Source organism: Ciconia boyciana, chromosome 1 (assembly GCF_034638445.1).
Source record: "Ciconia boyciana chromosome 1, ASM3463844v1, whole genome shotgun sequence".
NCBI lineage: Eukaryota > Metazoa > Chordata > Aves > Ciconiiformes > Ciconiidae > Ciconia > Ciconia boyciana.
Window position 1 is genome coordinate 86,621,316 of NC_132934.1, and position 18,680 is coordinate 86,639,995.

The window sequence follows — 18,680 nt, forward strand, 5'->3', positions numbered from 1 at the left end:
CTACACACACACACACACATACACACACATGCACACGAATGCTATACTTCCACCAGTAACTGGCCTTAGTCTATCCAGCAACTGGTCCTGGAACCCCCTGGCTTTCCAGTTACTTCACACACCCACACGCACACTAACACCCACACATATGCACAACGCATCCCCCAGTAACTGGGCTTAGACATGCAGTCTACCAAGTTACTAGCCCCTGGATCCCCTGACCTCCCCTAGTTGGCTGGTGTTTGGGCATGTGAGCCCCCGACACCCAGAGTCCTACCCCATTTGGTGGTACTTCGAGGTCTAGGCACTCTGGTCTCTCCAGCTGCTGGCACCACAGATGCACAGACCCCACTGACCCATGGTCCAGCTCTGGTTGCTGGCACTTATACCTCCATACACACACATACACACAGAATGGAGAGCCCCCTTACTTGGGAAAACAGTTAGAAATGGAGTTTAATAGGAAGACAGGACAGGTGCCACTGATCAGATGCAGGGCATGGCCAAAGATGCATACTGGCCAGCAGCCTATTTACATGCCACCAGCCTCTTTTATCCCCTTATCAGTCTATTTTCTCATGTTTGTTCTTCCCCAAACTACATCGATCCCTCCTTTTCTGTGCTTTTGTTTCCTCCCCTAAGCAGCCCATAGTAAGTTTTCTATGATCCCAATATGGTCTTCCCCTGTATCTCATAATAAGTCTCACACCTTTGCAGGCAACAACACCCCTCAGTCAGTAAGGTGGGTTACATCCTCTTAATGGGTTTCAAACACAGACAATGGGCTGAGCACTATCCTATGATAGCTCCAGGAGGAGCCAGATCAGGGCATACATGGGATGGATAAGGACAGATCTACGAAATTTGCAGTGTGTCAGATAACACTTGAGGCAGTAAAAGAGAGTTGAGTTATTTAGGGATATTGAAGAATTGCCTTTATTAGAAGTCTTTAAATCAGTAACCTGTTTTCTGGGAACAGTAAGCTTGATCCTTGGATATGTGTACATGTAGCAGGAGGCAGAATGAGACAAGCACTTCTCAGGTCTTTCACAGGCATGCATATCTAATGGTTCTAATTTCTGGAGAAGACAACGGACAGCCCATGCTGCCAGCTGCACAACCATGTAAAGGTAATGTGTACAGCATGTGCATTTATCTCAGTGTTCTTCCCTTCATGTTTTCAGACTGGAGTCCTAACATGTCAGGAAACAAGAATTCTGAGGCTGAGAAAGATTCATCCCCTGCTCTTGAAGATACAGGCTATGATGACATTGAAGAGCTGGGACACTGATAGAGAGTGCTGAGCTGTACTAACCACTTTTGGAAATACACCTCTGTTCATAAAATGTTAATCGGGTACTAGTAGAACCAGAACAACCTGCATTTAGGATTAGTTTACCTAAGTTTGGTTTATTTGCAGAGAAGTGATTATGTACTTACAAAAATACAAGCATGACTGTTAAGAAAATCTTTCTAATTTCCCTTATAATTTCTTGTTGCCAAGACTGGCTGGACACTTTTTGCTTTTTATTTCTAAATAATTTCATTGTAATCTTTTTTCTACTGAGTTAATTTTTCAACTTAGGACACTTTCTTATTAGAAACTGTTTAAAGATTTCTTCTCAACTTTATGCTTCTCACAGATACACAGGGCAGCTTTCTAGAGATTATTAGGAATGGAGACTGAACTGCAAGAAAATCATCAAAGTTCTGTTTCATCTTTTGGATATTCTTGCTTGTCACACAGAATGTGAGGACTAGAATTAATTTTCTATATAGTGCTTTGTGAGATGAGAAACTCGGCAAGAGGTTATTCTCGTCCTCACTTTAGATGCAGTTCTGTCATTTGAATTATGTACAAGTGAATCACTCATTTGATTGGAGGAAAAAGCCTCTCTTCTCTTTTCTCCCTCTATACCATCATGACTTATTGTCTCCCAAAGTCATACCAATCATACAGTAAGAGAAAGTTTAATTTCTTTCCATAAATGGCAAGTGGTGGTCATACCTATAGGTGTCTGTCATGTCATTTCTTTTAATCACATGAAGGCAAACTGAAAAAGTCCACATGTTGATGGAATAGAAGGCAAAGTATTGCTGTCTTGGCTCCTAATGAAATTTCTTTCAGGTCCTGAAACAAAAAGCCTCCCTTGCATTCTGTCATCTCTGTTGGCCTCCATTTATCTCTCAAAATCTGAGCCCTACCCTCCTAGTAGGCACTCCCCCTCCACACCAGAAAGCTGCTAATTTATTCAAGAATGTGAAGGAATTTTTTAATGAACCTTATTCAGATCAACTAAATATCTCAAAAGGTCTGAAACTTCAACATGGATATGATTTTTTGGATCAGAGGATAAATGTACTGGAAACGCAGGCTGTTGAGAATTTGCCTAGAGCATGCCAGTGTAATGATGTGTCTGGAAGAAATACTTGAGAGAGTCACCATAACCTAGATGAGACTTTTGTTTGTACATAAAAACAACAGTTGTTCTAGCCATCATGATACATAAAGAAATGTGTGTTTGTCCCAGACAGCTGAGAACACACACAGACAAGCAAATCCTTTCTCAAACAATCTCACTAACCTCATTAGCCCAGCATCAGGACACCCTACAATCCTGTGCCAAGGACTGAGGCAGAAGAGGTTGCACTGAGATTAACCAAATACCTCTTTGTATTCAGTGAGTATCCTGGCAGATCTACGCTTCCCTGGATGTCTCCCTCTCAGCAGTGAATGGAGCTTCCTGTGGGATACTGTGAGAGCACAGGAGTACTCTGTACTGCTATGATTCTGTGATGCATAGGATGTTTCTATCTGTGTAACTTCATCCTTTCCAAGCTAGACTGGAAGTAGTGAGGAAGAAATTCAAAAGGAAAGACAAGTCTGGCAAAGACAAGGCACTTTGTTAAAAGAGATCCTAACGGAAAGCAACCACCTTGACATCTAGCTCCAGGCAAGAGTGGTTTACTTCCCTGGTTAAACCTAGAATCACAGGAGGACATAAAGCCATTGCAGGAGCCAAGTATTTGAGAAAGGAATTCTTGCTGCTTGCTTCTCCAGCAGCATCAGCAAGACCTGACAGGCATGCTATAGGTATGCTGTGAGACACAGAAGGAGGGAAACACATACATCCCTGTAATTTAACTGCATCACACTATCTGCTTTTCTTGGCTCACTAATAGAAAAACTAGGAAAGCAGAAATAGTCAGTGTTTGCAAGGAATAGAAAAAGGCAGCAGAAACTGACAGGGGCAACCAATTCTATGCCAGAAATAGGTGTAGCAGACTATTTATCCCTGTCAGAATTATCTATACAGGACAGGACTTCCCCTCCCTCGGTGCACCGGGCTGGGCTCCAGCAACCAGGAAGGAGGAATCCCCTGGGCCTCAGAGATGGCAACAACTGATGTCATTGGCATGATCCAGTTGAGCTGAGTACTCCCCAGGTGATCATATATAAGGGTATATAATCCTCAATGTGGCAAGTGGACTGATCTTGGAAATGTGCCTACAGTGTTAAAATTTGTAACCAAACTTCTATAGCATTATGAGTGCACCTGAATGGGACCTGCCCAAGGAAATTTTTAAGATAATTGGAGTAATCGGATTGAAAGCATATTAACAGAACACAAGAACAATAAGAGATGTACAGTGGCTTAACTGTGGGATCTATCAGGCAAAATTTCTACTCTGAGGGATGAAAGCAGATGCTTACAGATGTATAAGACCTCCTATAAGTAACAGATCACTTCAAATTATTAAATCAGAAACAATATTGGCTAACAAGCAGGATGAAAACCAAAAGAATCAGGCTAAGGCTGATCTCATTACAAATCCATCTTTAACATTTGTGAAAAAAATCAGGTACAAAAGGAAAACAGACAATTGCAAAGGTATAGCCTCATTTTACAGAGAGATTTAAACCTAATGGAGTCTGATAGCAGAACTTTTGAGTATTGCATACAAATTTCAGCCTCACCTAATTTTACTCAGTTTGATCCCTCTAATCCTCCCACACCTATTTTTCCCTGTACTGCCTTTAATTCTTTCTCTGAAACATCACTACTCCATAAATAATGTAAATAATGTACCTAGTGGAAATACACATTTCTCATAGCTCCTGTCATTAGACAAACAACTAGACATCCTGCTAGGAAGCAAGAAGTGGCTGGACAGGACAACCGAGGGTCAGCCAGTATTATTTTAGCAGCACAAAGGCCAACGTTTCTGAGGATGCTTGGATAAAGATCCTGACCCAAGAGAAAATACACAATTTCTAAAGAGGTTGGACCCTCCTAGGGAACTTTAAAGTTTTTGCCCTTGAAGAACAACAGAAATATGGACACACAGGATGGGTCAGGTTACAGTTTATGTGTCACACTGCATGACATCCCACCCATCAATATCCCTCCCTTCCTGATAATTTAAGTGCTAAAAATAACAGCACTTAAAAGGGGTCACTGCGGGGGAAGAGGGTTGAAATAGCATTCAGAGACCAGCACCACCTCACCCTAGAGTGCCAAAGATGCAAGGTTCATTCACCAGAGCAGAAGGAATTTTGTTTTAGTTCATGTTGAACTTACTCTAAATTAACTACTGAACCACCACAGACTGAGATGAGATACTGGAGTGGGGGACTGAAGGATGGAGATGTTGGGGTCAATCAGTTGGAAATGAGGCACCCCCCTCTGATACATCCTTATACTCTTATGCATACAGATGTATCATGTATCTCACAAACATAACTGAGAAATTATAAGAGAGACAGTAAGACTAAAATTCCTCAACCACTAGTTGATGGGCTATCAAGAATCTACAGGAATAGCTTTGAAGAGAGTTGACTTGGACTTTGTAACTGATAAGGGGGAAACAAGAGAAAATGAGTGTTACGGATATTTGAGGGGGTCTGGGGGACTATGCAAAACTTACTAAGGAATGTTTAGGGAAAGAGTCAAAGGTAGGGAAAAAGGGGAATCAGGGAGGAACAAAGTGAGGGAAACAGAGGGGAAGAATAAAAGGGTCCATTTGTGTATAAGCAGCTGCTGGTCAGAACACTTGTCCGAAGGAGCCCTGTGCCTGATCACAGGCTATCCTATCTTACTAATATTTATTAAATACCTTTCTGTTTAATTTCACCCTCTGCCCCATGTGAGACTGTTCAAAGGTCTAGGTGACAGCAACTGGAGAGACCAGACTAACTGAATCAAATGCCAGCAACTTGAGTTAGATCATGGGTGATAACAACCCGTGTCTTTGTGGTGCCAGCAACCAACTGTGGGGGGTCTCAGCATCAGCAACAGGAGGGACCATGGGTCATAGGCCACATGTACCTGGGATGCCAGCAACTGGAGGGACCTGTCCATTTATATTTTCCCCTAACCTGATGTGCATGGGTTCATATGTGTAATTTGCTAGAAATCTTCTGGTAGGGATGGGGTGAATCTGGTAGCCTGACAGAAGCAAGGCTGCCACAGTTCCATGACCCCAGGTACAACTAGTAGTGAGGCTGACAATGTATTCCCAGTAGACACACACACAGACACACATATACAACACAGATCAACACAGTCAGACACACTCAGCACTCACACAAACACAAACAGAACCAACAGGCTCATCCTAGCCCTGCTCTGGCTGATCTGGATGAAGATCCAGACCTGGGGGTGTTGGCTGACAGCCGGCTGAATATGAGCTGGCAATGTGCCCAGGTAGCCAAGAAGGCCAACAGCATCCTGGATTGTATCAGAAATAGTGTGGCCAGCAGGACTACAGAAGTGACCGTCCCCCTGTACTCGGCACTGGTGAGGCCACACCTCGAATACTGTGTTCAGTTTTGGGCCCCTCACTACAAGAAAGACATTGAGGTGCTGGAGTATGTCCAAAGAAAAGCAACGAAGCTGGTGAAGGGTCTAGAGCACAAGTCTTATGAGGAGCAGCTGAGGGAACTGGGGTTGTTTAGCCTGGAGAAAAGGAGGCTGAGGGGAGACCTTATCGCTCTCTTACAACTACCTGAAAGGAGGTTGTAGTGAGGTGGGTGTCGGTCTCTTTTCCCAAGTAGCAAGTGATAGGATGAGAGGAAATGGCCTCAAGTTGCACCAGGGGAGGTTTAGATTGGATCTTAGGAAAAACTTCTTCACCAAAAGGGTTGTCAAGCATTGGAGCTGGCTGCCCAGGGAAGTGGTTGAGTCCCCATCCCTGGAGGTATTTAAAAGACACGTAGATGTTGCACTTAGGACCATGGTTTAGTGGTGGACTTGGCAGTGTTGAGTTTGCAGTTGGACTAGATGATCTTAAAGGTCTTTTCCAACCTAAACGATTCTATGATTCTATGATTCTAAGATCCACTAGGTACAACGTGGATTCCCCCCCGTAGCTAGGCTAAGACAGTCTAACCGAGTAGCTGGCTACTGGATCCCAGTCTCTCCAGTTGCTGGCACTTGGTCATAGAAGCCCCTGAGGCCACAGCCTCACTCCAGTTGCTGTTACAGACCTCCTAACTCACCAACACACATGCATACATACACTCACAACTTTCTAGCAGTTGGCCAGGACTCCCCTGGTCCCCTGTGGTAGCCAGCTCCTTCTGTGCTCTTGCCCTTTGAGACACACAGGCATACACACACAGAGCTTACTGGGACTCCCCTGGTCCTTGTGGTAGCCAAGTCATGGCTACCATGACCGGCCCTTTTTACCCCCTTATGCCTCTATTTCCCCATGCTTACTCCTCCCGAAACTGCCTAGATTCATTCCTTTCCCTGTCTTTGGTTCCTCCCATAAACACCCCATAAATCTATTGTAAACCCAAAATTATCTTCCCCTGCATCCCAGACCCCTTTGCAGTACTCCCCCCCCCCCCCCCAACAGTCCTGCTCCTGCTGACTTGATAGGTTTTATGGGCTGGTGTCTGTCCTGGGACAGCCCTGGGAGGAGCCCAGGACAGTGTGTTCCACCTCTGAGAGAGATGGAATTTGGGTTCTCACATGCCATCGTGCCCCTGAGCGCCTCTGGGCTTGCAGAGATGGGCCTGTGACATGCTCCTTTGATAGACCTGGAAGCAGCCAGGAACCACCCACCATTGTCCTTCTGTGCTCCTCTGTGTATGTGCAGATTAGTGTTTTTATAGATAACCTAACAACTTCAAGCTGTACTAGCTGGTTCATAGGAGGAAAACCTGGGAAGCCTCATGTCTGAGCTGGAGGTAGCTAAGGGAGCTTAGAGCGCAGTCCCCGGGGGCGGGGGGGGGGGGGCAAGCTGAGAGGCTTTGCTGATAAGGGATCCATGAGTGTAAGAGTGCTTGTGAGACAAGCATGTAAGTGCATGCCTGTTTGCCACCAAGTATTGAGCTGGACTAGCTGGCAAGTAAAAGACCCATATACTGGGCAAGAGGGCTCAGATCAGAGCATGAACAGGAGAGGGGCTGAGGGGTCGTGCTGATATTCAAGGGATCTGCAAATGTGCATATGCTTATGAATCTAGAGGGTGAAGGGGTGTGTTTTCACTAGTGAACTTAACCCCGAGCAGCCAGACAGCAATAGGACCGAACTATCTATACTCACATTTTTTTGAGTTCTGGTAGCGTTATATGTGAGTGTTGTTAAAGGCAGCACTCTCCCTGTTGCAGTCTGTGTAACTGGCCATGTTAGTGTCCTCTGTATGTATGTGTGTATGCACATATATATCTCTCTGGGACACACACTCAGCCTCACTACTGGCTGAACCTGCACATGGGAAACCAGCAGCCACATCCATAGGCTCCAGTGGCCTGGAAGGAGGAATCCCCAGACCGCAGAGGATGCCAGAGGCAGGTTCTTATAACATCCCTTTATGTCATACTCTACAGTTTTGTTGACCCCTTGAAAAAAACATAAGGCAGGATTCTCCTTTATAGAAGCCCTACCAATTCTTCCATATAGATTTTTTTATTCAGTTGTTCATTAATTCTTTTTTGCCACCATGTCTACCAATATGCCTGGTAAAGACCTCACACTGAAGCTTCCCAGCTCTCTCCCAAATCCTTTCTTAATGATTGGCTCACTGCCCAGTACTCAGGTGTTAAGAAAGATTTCAGAGAGAGGTCACAAACTACTGTTGGCAGTTCAGATTCTTCATCCTTGAGTTAAAGTTACTTTAATTTCAGAAAGCTGGTTTTGTTGAAAATCAAGATTACAGCAAGATGAGTCATCAGGATCATATTCCAGATCATATCTAGGACTAAGGGGGGTTGCTGCCTAGGGGATGGTGACACATTACAGGATGCAAGGGAAGAACGTTTTGGGATTGCACAGGACTTCTTGTGGGATGGTTAGGGGAGGAACCAAAGGTGGGAAAAGGGAAGGGTTTAGGTGACTGGAGGAGGAACAAGGGTGGGAAAATAGAGGGTAAGAGGATAAACGGGCCAGTTGCATGTAAACAGTTTACTGGTCAGTATACTTGTCTGGCCATGCCCTGCACCTGTCCTATCTCCTTATTAAAGTCCTTTCTACCTCTTTGTTGGGTGAGGGCTCTCTACCATATGTGTATGTGGGCCTGAGTGCAGCAACTGGAGTCAGACCACAGGTCCCGGTGCGGGTGTGCACATGAGTGTGTGATCGCTGGTGAAGATCCAGCCAGACCAGCCAGTGAGTAGGTGAGGCCACCTGAGAGCTGGGAGCATTGAGTGGGTATCTAAGGGCCAGCTCTGTGTGTGAGAGTGTCTGTGTGTCATCTTTATCTGTCTTCAAGACAAGACGCAAGGAGAGAATAAACACTCCACTGGTGCGAAGCAGTAGATTGCTTTCACATCTTAATTATCACCTCAAAGTAGCAGTATTTGTTATTTAGAAAACACGCTCTCTTTATCAAAGGTGATGCATTCTCATGCATATGACTTACTTTTCAAACCACTTTTTAAAGAACTTGCTTCCTTCTTTCTGTCTGCATTTAATTTCTTTACCTTACTATGAGTGTTGCCAGAGGTAATGTACAGATGGACAGCACTAAATAATGCATGGTTTGAGTAATCTTACAGAGCTGAGTCAAACACCTTTAATACAAAGAGGAACAACTTGTGCTCCACTCAAAGGTAGCCAGTCTGACTCTCTCAGCCAATCTCTCTCTCTGCATATAAATATATATAATATGTAATATAAGCAGTAATTCTGAGCCAGTTTGGCTTCTATAAGGGAAAATTGAACCTCTTGATTGTTTCTAGTATCAGTGAATGAATAATTTAATTGAAAAAGTCAAGTGGATAAAATTCCCAGAAGCACTCAAAGTCATTTAGAAAATATGTATTGATTATAGCTGTTAATGTTAGCCCATCCTTACAATGTCATTTCAGAACTACATGTGAAACAGCACATTTCCTTTCCAAGGGTAGATATATAATGATTAATCAATATAGTTTCATAGATTAAGCATGTTAAATATAAAGACAAACAGTTCTATTATAATGAACATCTTATTTTTCAAAGACATAAAAGTTTGTAAGCAACCATAGTTCTATGCTGGAAACTGTTATAATCTCAACATTTAAAATCTATTGTCTAAAGTTAGACACATTCATGTTTTAACTTCTGAAGAGGAACAGGCCCTTTTCCAGAGCTTTTGAGTGCTTGGAAACCTGTAAAACCGAGTGGGAGATGCCTACCCAAGAGCTGAATTTAGCCCAGCATATTCAATATTGTTCATTAATATAAGGGCGGAAGTAAAGACCAAAGAGCTGAGTCTGTAGATGTACCTCAGTTACTTCAAAAAGCAAATACTCAATGGTGGAAGAAGGTGGTGGGGAAGCATACTGCACTTCCAGACCAGGCAGCATGAAAGCTGAAATTCACTTTCCTAAGGCCAGATTGTGATTGTCTCTGAACATCCGAGTTGAGTCATCTGAGGAAAGAGATGATGGAATTAGCACAGGCTGTGTGCTTTTGGAAGAGCTGACTTTTTGCTGTTGCTCACGTACACAAGCCATGCGTAAAATAGTGAAATAAACGTGAGTATATCAAAAAGGAGATGGGAAGTAGCAAGATAGTATTTTGCCACCCTGTGCCATATGCTTCAATGGGATACTGGAATATACTTGACAAGATTTTTAAATATCATGAAAGGAGACAGAAAGAGACTTACAGATTATTTGACTGGTGTGTGTAACATAACACAAAAAAAAAAGGATAATACAAAAAAGGAAAAATAGTAATTGTTTCTGTGCTTTAGATTGTAGCATAAGAAAATTCTTAAAAATGTCAGTGTACTTAGAAAGAATGGTTCGTAACTATGAATTTTTTAGGTAGCAAGAACTTCAATTTGTTACCCCAGCCGATTAGTTTTCTGGGGGAATTTTTTGCTTTTAAGTTTTACACACCCTCTGCAGGCTCCAGCAGGGAAGCCGCGCTCCCGGGAAAACATGCCGGCCTGCTCCGCTGAGTCAGCTCCCGGCTTCCCTCCTCGGGAGCCTCCTCTCCTCCTGCCTCGCCATGGAGAAGGGCACAGGCCCCCTCTCGGCTCCCTGCAAAGCCCCGGCTCCCGCCCCCACCCCCCCCCTCTTCCTCCCAAGCCGGGCTTCAAGGAGAGACAGCAAAGGGCACCTCACAGCTGGGACTGGGCCCCAGCCATAGCAGGGCGCGCAGCGCCACAGGGAAACAGACAAAAAGAACCAGAAAGGACGAACGCCGCCTGCTGCCTCGGCAGCGGAAGGGCCCCCCGCCTCCGCCCCCGCCTGCCCTGGGGGTGGTGTCGCTGCCTCTGGGGCGCACTGGGTAGCGGCGGCGGTGGGACGGGACAGGACGGGGCCAGGATGAGGCGTACGGTCGTGGAGCTCTTTTACGATGTGGTATCCCCTTACTCCTGGCTGGGGTTTGAGGTGAGGAGGAGAGGAGACGGAGGAAGGCCGTTCCCGAAGCGCTCCGCCGTTCTTCCGCGGCCCGGCGGTCGCTCCCGCTGCTGCCTCTCCTTCAGGAGGCGGCTGAAGGGCAGCTTGTCTGGCCGACTCGTGGTGCTTTCTCACCGTGCTGCAGGCAGCCCCACGTAATGTTTCGGTTTTATTTTTATCTCACTTGTGAGGGTTACTTTGGTTTCTTCCTCACGTGTTGAAAACCAGGGACACTAAGGAAGCGTGTCTCAGCCAAATGGCAGCATGGCCTGTGCATATTTGGGAGTTATTGCTGAACGTTTTGCTTTACGGATAGTTTTGATGTTTAACAAGTGCAAGTGTCCACTCATGAGCTTGATCTTTTCCTTATTTATCCCTGCTTAGACTTGTACTACGAATGTGGTACTTTCAGGTTTTTTGAGATCAGAGCTCTCTGGCAGCATCCAGAAAAGGCTTTTAGGACTGTCACTAATACAATAGAAAAGGATTCATATGCAGTGTCTATTTAATGCCTTAGCTTATTTCCTAGCTGCACACAGCTCTACAGACATCTCCTCTGACTGTTAATCCATCACTACTTTTTTATGTTGCAGGTGCTCTGCCGGTACCAGCACATCTGGAGCATTGATCTGCGCTTTCGTCCAGCTTTCCTTGGTGGCATAATGCAAGCAACTGGTAGGCAATATGAGGAAATTATCTCTGTAGGGAAATAACTTCTTCACTAGTAGGACACTAGTGAGCAAGCTCTTAGTGAGTGCAGAGCCCCCAGAGCCAGCTTTAAACTAAGTTTTGGCACCAATAACAAATTAACTATAGGATTGTGGAGCTCAGTAGTGACTAAGAAACCAGCCACAAGGAATTTCATACTGTGCAACTACACAGCTACTGTTTGTGGCACATACAGTCTATGCCAAAGTTTGTCAGTTCTAAACTAGGATAATAATAATTTGATATGGAATGTTTTCCTAAAAGTTTTCTGTTGAGTTCAAACCAGAATTAATTTGTGGAACACTTGCAGTTTGTAATATGCATAAAGGATCCACGTATGCCATAAAATAGTACTTGTGGCCTTATTAGAACAAGTTAATCACTGACACTTATAACTCATAAATCATGAAATTAACAAGTCTCTACATATGTTTATCCATGCATTAGTAGTTGTTTAGCTTAAGTCATCTGTCTGAATCCATATAAATCCCTGCTAGGACATTTGTACCTTGGTTTAAAACTGATTCTGCTATCTTAAAGGGTTGATCTGTGCAAAACCAAAATAAATCATGTTTAAATCCTAGCATTATCTTTGGAAAAGCTGTGTATGTTTCAGTAAGCCAATATGAAATTATACTCTTTCTTAGGCACATCTATGGATGAGGTCTAATTTGTCCAGTATTGTTTAGTCTAGTGTTATTATAATACAGTTGAAAATCTCAACAGAACTTTTTCTGAAAGGTAACAAGCCTCCAGCAATGTTGCCAAAGCGTGCTGAATACATGCTGAAGGATATAAAAAGGATGGCAAAATACTACCAAGTGCCTGTACGAATTTCAGAAGATGACTTCCAACGTGTCCTTGGTACAAGTAAGTAAGAGACTTAGCTGGTGTCTTTCGACTCTAGTGCTTCTGGTTCAAGTTCTCCCTAACAGTAAAGGTGAAGATGAATTCCCCGTCCACGGCCTCTTCCTGTATCTGTGAGCAATATGAAGTATGTGCATTTTTAATCATAAAAGGAACTTCTGGAGAAATGCGCTTGTGAATTATATTAGCATGGAGGATACTATGAATCAACATAAGCTTTACTGTTTGGGGACTGTACAGAGAAGATCGTACTGTTCTTAGGTAGCACTTGTGTGGACTATCTGTTCCTGATCCTGTGCCTTGTTTCAGTATGTTTCTCTGTCTCCCCACTAATCCCAGGCAGTCTTGGGGCCATGCGCTTTATCACAGCCATTGATATGACACAACCACAATACTTGGAACCCTTATCTAGAGAGTTCTGGATACGTTTTTGGTCACAGGTCAGTATTTTATGAAGCCAACTTCTTGATCCTTTCTCTGTCACCCTTCCTGTCCCACTTTGTTCAAATGTTGCATTCGAACAAGAGAAAGGAAATGTCTTCATGAAAAGTCATAGCAGGAAACGTAAGGTCATAGTGGTTCAGGAGCCATTACAAGAAAAGAACTAGCTTATAGTCAGCTTAATTTGCCTTCTTTTAGGTATGTATGGTGAATCCTATGGGCTGAGTGGATTAGTAGTTCATACCAGAAAGCATTTAATACATTCCTAGATTAGGTGACTTAAAACTTTTTCTGAGGAAATTCTCCAGCAACTAGTACTGTTTTTATTTCTATTTTCTTAGAAAACTTGCTTTCAAGTCCAGACCTGAGTTTTTGTTCTTAAGTACTGAATTACTTATTTTATTCTTTTACCAGCATGAAGATATCAGCCAGCCAGAGAATATATTGGCCGTAAGTGTCTCCTTTCTGTTGGTGCTTCTGCATTTCTGATACAGATTGTTATTGATGGCTTGAATCAGTAACAGACATGAAGACAGCTTAGTCAAATGATCACTTGGAGTTTTGAAAAATTTCAGCTAGAAAAAAGTGGATTTAATTTCCCTAGCAGCTCTGTTTGAAATGATTTTTTTTTTGTCATGCTTTGAATGACACTAGAACCAGAATCTCCTTTTTTGTTAATTCATGTGGCAAAGATGGAAAATGAATTATCTGCTAATACTGTTTTACTAACAGTAATGAAAGTATGATCAGTGTCTCCAGAATGCATTGGGGTTTTGCTGCTATATGAAATCTTCAGATGAAATGCAACACTTTGGGAAAGTTGACTTTCCTTGGAGTGATGGAGCCAGGCTTTACTATTAAGTTCAGTGCTGTACTGCCTTTTTACATGCTCGGAAATTATACTCTTTTGATGTATTTTCTTTTGCTGTTTAGATTTTGTTTATTACAGTAAAAGCTGTAATGGCATATAAGTTAATATACCATGAGATCCTCTTTAAGGGCTCTCATTTCTACATTATTTTATTTTTTAAGTTCTTGGAATATGAAGAAAAGAGAGGAATAGTCCATGACTAGTCTCTCCTATCCAACATCTCTATTTGAAAAGTGAAACCTGCAGTCTTGCTGTTTCCCCATAGTCCTTGCACTTCAGCTTCATCTTAGTGTACCTTTTTTTACCAGAATTTCAGCAAAGGTTTGCATTTTGCCTTTTCAAGAGGCAAGATTTGAAGGATATAATTAAACTGTGGTGCATTAACCCTGATAGGCAGCTGAGCACCACTGGTGTTTGCTTACTTCCCCTCCACTGCCCAGTGGGACACGGGAAGAGGAAAAGAAGAATAAAAGCAAGAAAACTTGTGGGTTGAGATAAAATTGCTTAATATGCAAAGGAGAAGTGGAAAAGAGAGAAACAAACAAGACAAGCGATGCAAAGGCAATCACTCACTACCTCCCAAGGGTAGACTGATGCTCAGCCAGTTCCCAAGCAAAAGGTGGCTAACCGCCCTAAACCCCCTCCTCACTTCTTGTTGCTGAGCATGATGTTATATGGCATGGAATATCTCTTTGGTTAGTTCAGGTCATCTGCCTTGTTGTTTCCTCTTTCAACCTCTTGCGTACCCCCAATCTGTTCACGGAGAGCGGGGGGAGGGTGAGAAACAGAAGGCCTTGACACTGTGCAAACTGTTCAATAATACCTAAAACATTAGTGTGTTATCAATCAGCATTGTTTTGGTCACAGACCTGAAACACAGAACCACAGGAGCTGCTGTGAAAAAAATTAACTCCATCCCAGCCAGACCCAGTACATAAATATATACAGAAAGTCCTCACATAGTCTCTGAATCCATCATTATTTAAATAAAGATAAAGCAAGGACATGCAGAACTTCAGAGAAACAAACTTCATACTCAGAAAGATCTCTATGTAATTTAGTCACTGTTTGGTGGTCTACGAGTATCCCCCTATGTTCAGCAAGACAGAGAGGTCGGCATCTCCTTGTTTGCTTGTGTCTGTCTTCAGTCACCCCTACAGCAAGTACTAGACTTTCCTCTCTTCTGGAAATACGCCATCCAAAGGTGGGTGAGGGGTCCCAACCCTTTCATCTGAGTTTTCATAGGTGAATTTATTTTACACATCAATTAGAAAAATTGAATGTTGTTTACTTGATACAGTTCCTTAGTATTTTTTTACTTTTCTTTTTAGTCAGCAGTTACTTCACATAAATTACTCTAGAAGTCTTTGAATCCTGCCCCAGTCCACTTAAATACCCCTTCTGCCCTAACACGGTGAGGACCAGATACTACGTATCTGTGTAAATATTGCAGTCTAAACACTGTGGCTACCAAGCATACACAGCATTTTGTTCTATTCCAGTCCTACACTTGTTTATCTCCTGTTCAAGCAGGGTCAAAAAGAGCTCCTAATTGCCCTGATATGGAAGTAGGAGAAGGTACAAGAAAATGTGGATACTAAACAAAAAAGTGATTGAGAGAAAGAAAAAATCATTAACATCTACATGTGCAGGATTACTGGTCTGTGTACAATACCCTAAGCATTTTTTATTTTTTTTTAAGAAAAAACAAAGGGCATGTCATTCAGGTAGATGGCATGGAAGTTAACATTTTTTGTGAAATACTTTATTAAAATAGGTACTTGTGACTTCAGTGTTACCCAATAAACATTGGACCTTTATCTTTGGCCACTTTATCTCATTCCTGTGTGGCAGAGGCACAGAGGAGACTAAAAACACAGCAATAATACTAGCAACTGTTTAACCTCTGTGAGTTACAGTCTCTTTCATGCAGTATCACGTATAGATCCTATGTGGCCACATTTGTCATACAAACTGTTTTTGTCTTGGCAGGCTTGTACAGTAAGATTTTTTTTTTTTCAGAACAACTTTTTTTTTTTTTTTGTAAGTTATCTGATAAGTCATTGGATCAGAGGTTAAACTTAGTATTTATCTTTTTTTTTTTTTTTTTTTCTGTTTAGGAACTCCTGAAAAAAAGTGCAGATTTGGGGCTTGGAAGTTTAAAATATCCCTTCTACTTTGTATCTGAGAGTTGATAAATGATTCATGGGTTGGGAATACAGCAAGACAGTTGTGCAAGAAGTGCTTCAAGGGTATTTTGTAATTTTTTTGGTAATAGACCTTTTGGTAATAGACCTTGGGTGATAATACTGAAGATTAAATTAATTAGACCATAGTAGGAATTAGAATGTTTAGTATTAGAATACTCTTAATTACATCATCTTTTCTCAGGTTGCCAGACAGGCTGGGCTATCATCAGAGCTCACCCAGAAGCTACTTGAAATGATTTCAACCCCTGCAGTGAAGAACCGACTGAAAGAGACAACAGAGGAAGCAATAAAATATGGGGTGAGATGCTTCCAATGCCATTTGTCATCACAGCTATGCATTCCTTCCATATTAAGAATACTGGGAAGCAAGGAACAATGAAGGTGATGATTAGAAAGCACTATATAGGCCATGTCTCTTAGGTGGTTTTTTCTTTTTGAACATGTGAAAGCTAACTCACTGTTGTTGGTAGTTTATCTCAATGTCATCTGGGAAACCAACGTTGACCCATTCAGCTCCTTCCAGCTGGACAGCAAGGGGAGCTACAGGACCAGTACTAAGAGATACCATTTATCGCTACTTGACATAAAACCGTGGATTTGTCAGGTTGCTTTTTTTGCTCCTTCAAAAGGTGCACACAGGCTCTGGAGAGTCACCTACTTTCTGATGGCTCCATTAGACTCATCTTTAAGAATGAAGAAGGTGAAAAGAAGGGGAGGAAAAAAAGTCGAAGTTTTTGCTTTTTATTCCTGAAGATTGATCATGTGTCTGCAAAAATTTCTCTCATTATAACATTCTCTGTTTCATCTCCATGGTGTCAATAGGCATTTGGGATGCCTGCTGTTGTGGCACATTTTAATGGGGAACCTCATCTCTTTTTTGGCTCTGATCGTTTAGAGCTGCTAGGCAGCATTATAGGTGAGTGTACCCAATAACATCACTTTTAGTTTCTTGCTTTCACCCTCTTTTAATTAAATATGTAATACAGCTAAATAAAACACTCTTAAGGTCTTTCAAATATTAAATAATGTTGGGTATCCTTCTCATGGGATGAAACTGCTGACTGGAATGTATCTCAGTACAGTTAGAGTGACCAAAGGTGTAGTCCTTTTCCAAACAAGAAGTAACGCATTCTCCATCCTTTCTTGGTATGTTTCAAGGCTTTGTGCTCCACATGCCATTCTCAAATTACTACTGAAACTCTTTAGTTTTCAAAGTGTTCATATTTAACCTTTTGGTACTGGGCATTAGGTCTTGGCTAAGATTAAGACTATGGCTGATACTGCTTTTTTTGTTGTTGTTTTAATATTTTCATTTTATATCTGTTCCTTCTTAATAAAAAGCACATTATCACAGCTCCCCAATCCATAACTTGTAATTACCTAACTACACAACTTTTTAACAGAAATTCATATATTGACCATCCTTTTTATTTTTCTATTAATAGAATACAAACTTTAAATTTTTAAAGATAATTTGAATAGGTTGTGATAACTAATAAAACTCAGTCACCTGCTTTTACATGAGTTAGAGGGCATTTGACTATTGATCTCAAGATTTGGCACTTGAGTTTGTCACTAGAAAGAGCTATGCACATAATTAGCTCTGATGCATTTGTTGAAAAATTTCACCAGAAAATCTTAATTAATGTAAATTAAAATTAGTTTAACAGAAGGGCTTAAACAGAAGGGAGGTTTTTTGAGGTTTATTTTCTTTTCTGGATGGGTTTCTGATTCTATAAAAATATTCTTGCTTAAAATGAGAGTGAGAAAGATGAATACCCAACACCCACTACCATAGTCACTAATCCTAACTGGAATCTTATGGCCTGGTCTGTAGTCTCAACTCCAAGGACTTCAACAGATTTTCCTTTTGTTTCTCCCCAGCCTTCCACCCTTTTTTCTCTTCCTTACTCCCAGTCCCTCAAAAAAGGAGTCCTAAAAAGAATTGGCTTCACCCTCATGTGGAGTGCCACAGACCTGCAGAATCTCATGTGTGACAGAGGAAAACAATTCTTCTGTACAGCTTCAGTTGTGACTAGACAGTGAAGGGTTTATGGAGCTGGCTGAAGCATGCCAAACAAGATAGATACAAATCCGTATTCCATTATCAGTAGTTACCCTTCAAAAGAGGAGTAGGAATGGTCATCCTACTGCAGAAATGTGACTGGCCAATCACTTCAATGTATTAAATTTTAACTTTCTCTTTTGTGCTGGTTTGTCTTGTAGGCAAAAAATGGCTGGGACCAGTTCCATCAGTTCCAAGCCCCAAGATGTGAAAAGTCCTGGGGAAATACATGAGAGTGAAAACACAGTCAATCTTCAGTGATTATCTGAATGTATGCAATTTTATGGAGAGATGGCTTTCTTGTCCTTAACAGCTAACTTTACAGCTCAGTCTCATCTCTAATTACAAAGAAGTTCAAGGTTTGCCAGTATTACCAGTCCAGCGAGGTCTTTACCAATACAAATGTGCTTCTTTTCTTTCAACAGATTGATGATTAACATTAAAGATTAAACATTAAATATTTAACTTCTTGCAGATTAAACATTCTTCTTTCCTGATTAGTTCTCTTTCTCTTACCCTAAAAGCACGAGGATTAAATTGTTTTTATGGGACTGAGATCTCTGGATTTCTCCCTAAAAGCATGGATTCAATTGTTGTTATGGGACTGCGATCTCTGGATTTCTCATATCTTCCTGCTTGTCCTTTAGAAACACACACACATAAAGCCTAAGA

General features: G+C 42.0%; 2 protein-coding genes across 3 annotated transcripts in view; one reads left to right on the top strand and one right to left on the bottom strand.

The window, feature by feature from the left end:
- Positions 1 to 18,680, bottom strand: part of LOC140659469 (rap1 GTPase-activating protein 1-like) — a 73,946-nt gene that overhangs the window by 5,127 nt on the left and 50,139 nt on the right. The window lies entirely within an intron of this gene.
- Positions 10,530 to 18,309, top strand: GSTK1 (glutathione S-transferase kappa 1). 2 transcript variants are annotated; one of them, XM_072879350.1, is made up of 8 exons: positions 10,531 to 10,837; positions 11,440 to 11,521; positions 12,296 to 12,424; positions 12,761 to 12,861; positions 13,277 to 13,312; positions 16,125 to 16,241; positions 16,766 to 16,859; positions 18,170 to 18,304. In XM_072879350.1, exons 1-8 carry the CDS (start codon positions 10,772 to 10,774, stop codon positions 18,217 to 18,219), a joined length of 675 nt encoding a protein of 224 aa, XP_072735451.1. In that variant the 5' UTR covers positions 10,531 to 10,771; the 3' UTR covers positions 18,220 to 18,304. The 2 variants fall into 2 exon arrangements, with proteins under 2 accessions (XP_072735460.1, XP_072735451.1); XM_072879359.1 differs by lacking the exon at positions 16,766 to 16,859 and having other exon boundaries at positions 10,530 to 10,837; positions 18,170 to 18,309.

Bases quoted from the DNA above. Each gene is read 5' to 3' on its own strand.
- GSTK1 (XM_072879350.1), top strand. From the start codon at position 10,772: ATGAGGCGTACGGTCGTGGAGCTCTTTTACGATGTGGTATCCCCTTAC. The intron at 10,838-11,439 runs GTGAGGAGGAGA...TTTATGTTGCAG, and splicing joins ACTCCTGGCTGGGGTTTGAG to GTGCTCTGCCGGTACCAGCA. The intron at 12,425-12,760 runs GTAAGTAAGAGA...CACTAATCCCAG, and splicing joins CCAACGTGTCCTTGGTACAA to GCAGTCTTGGGGCCATGCGC.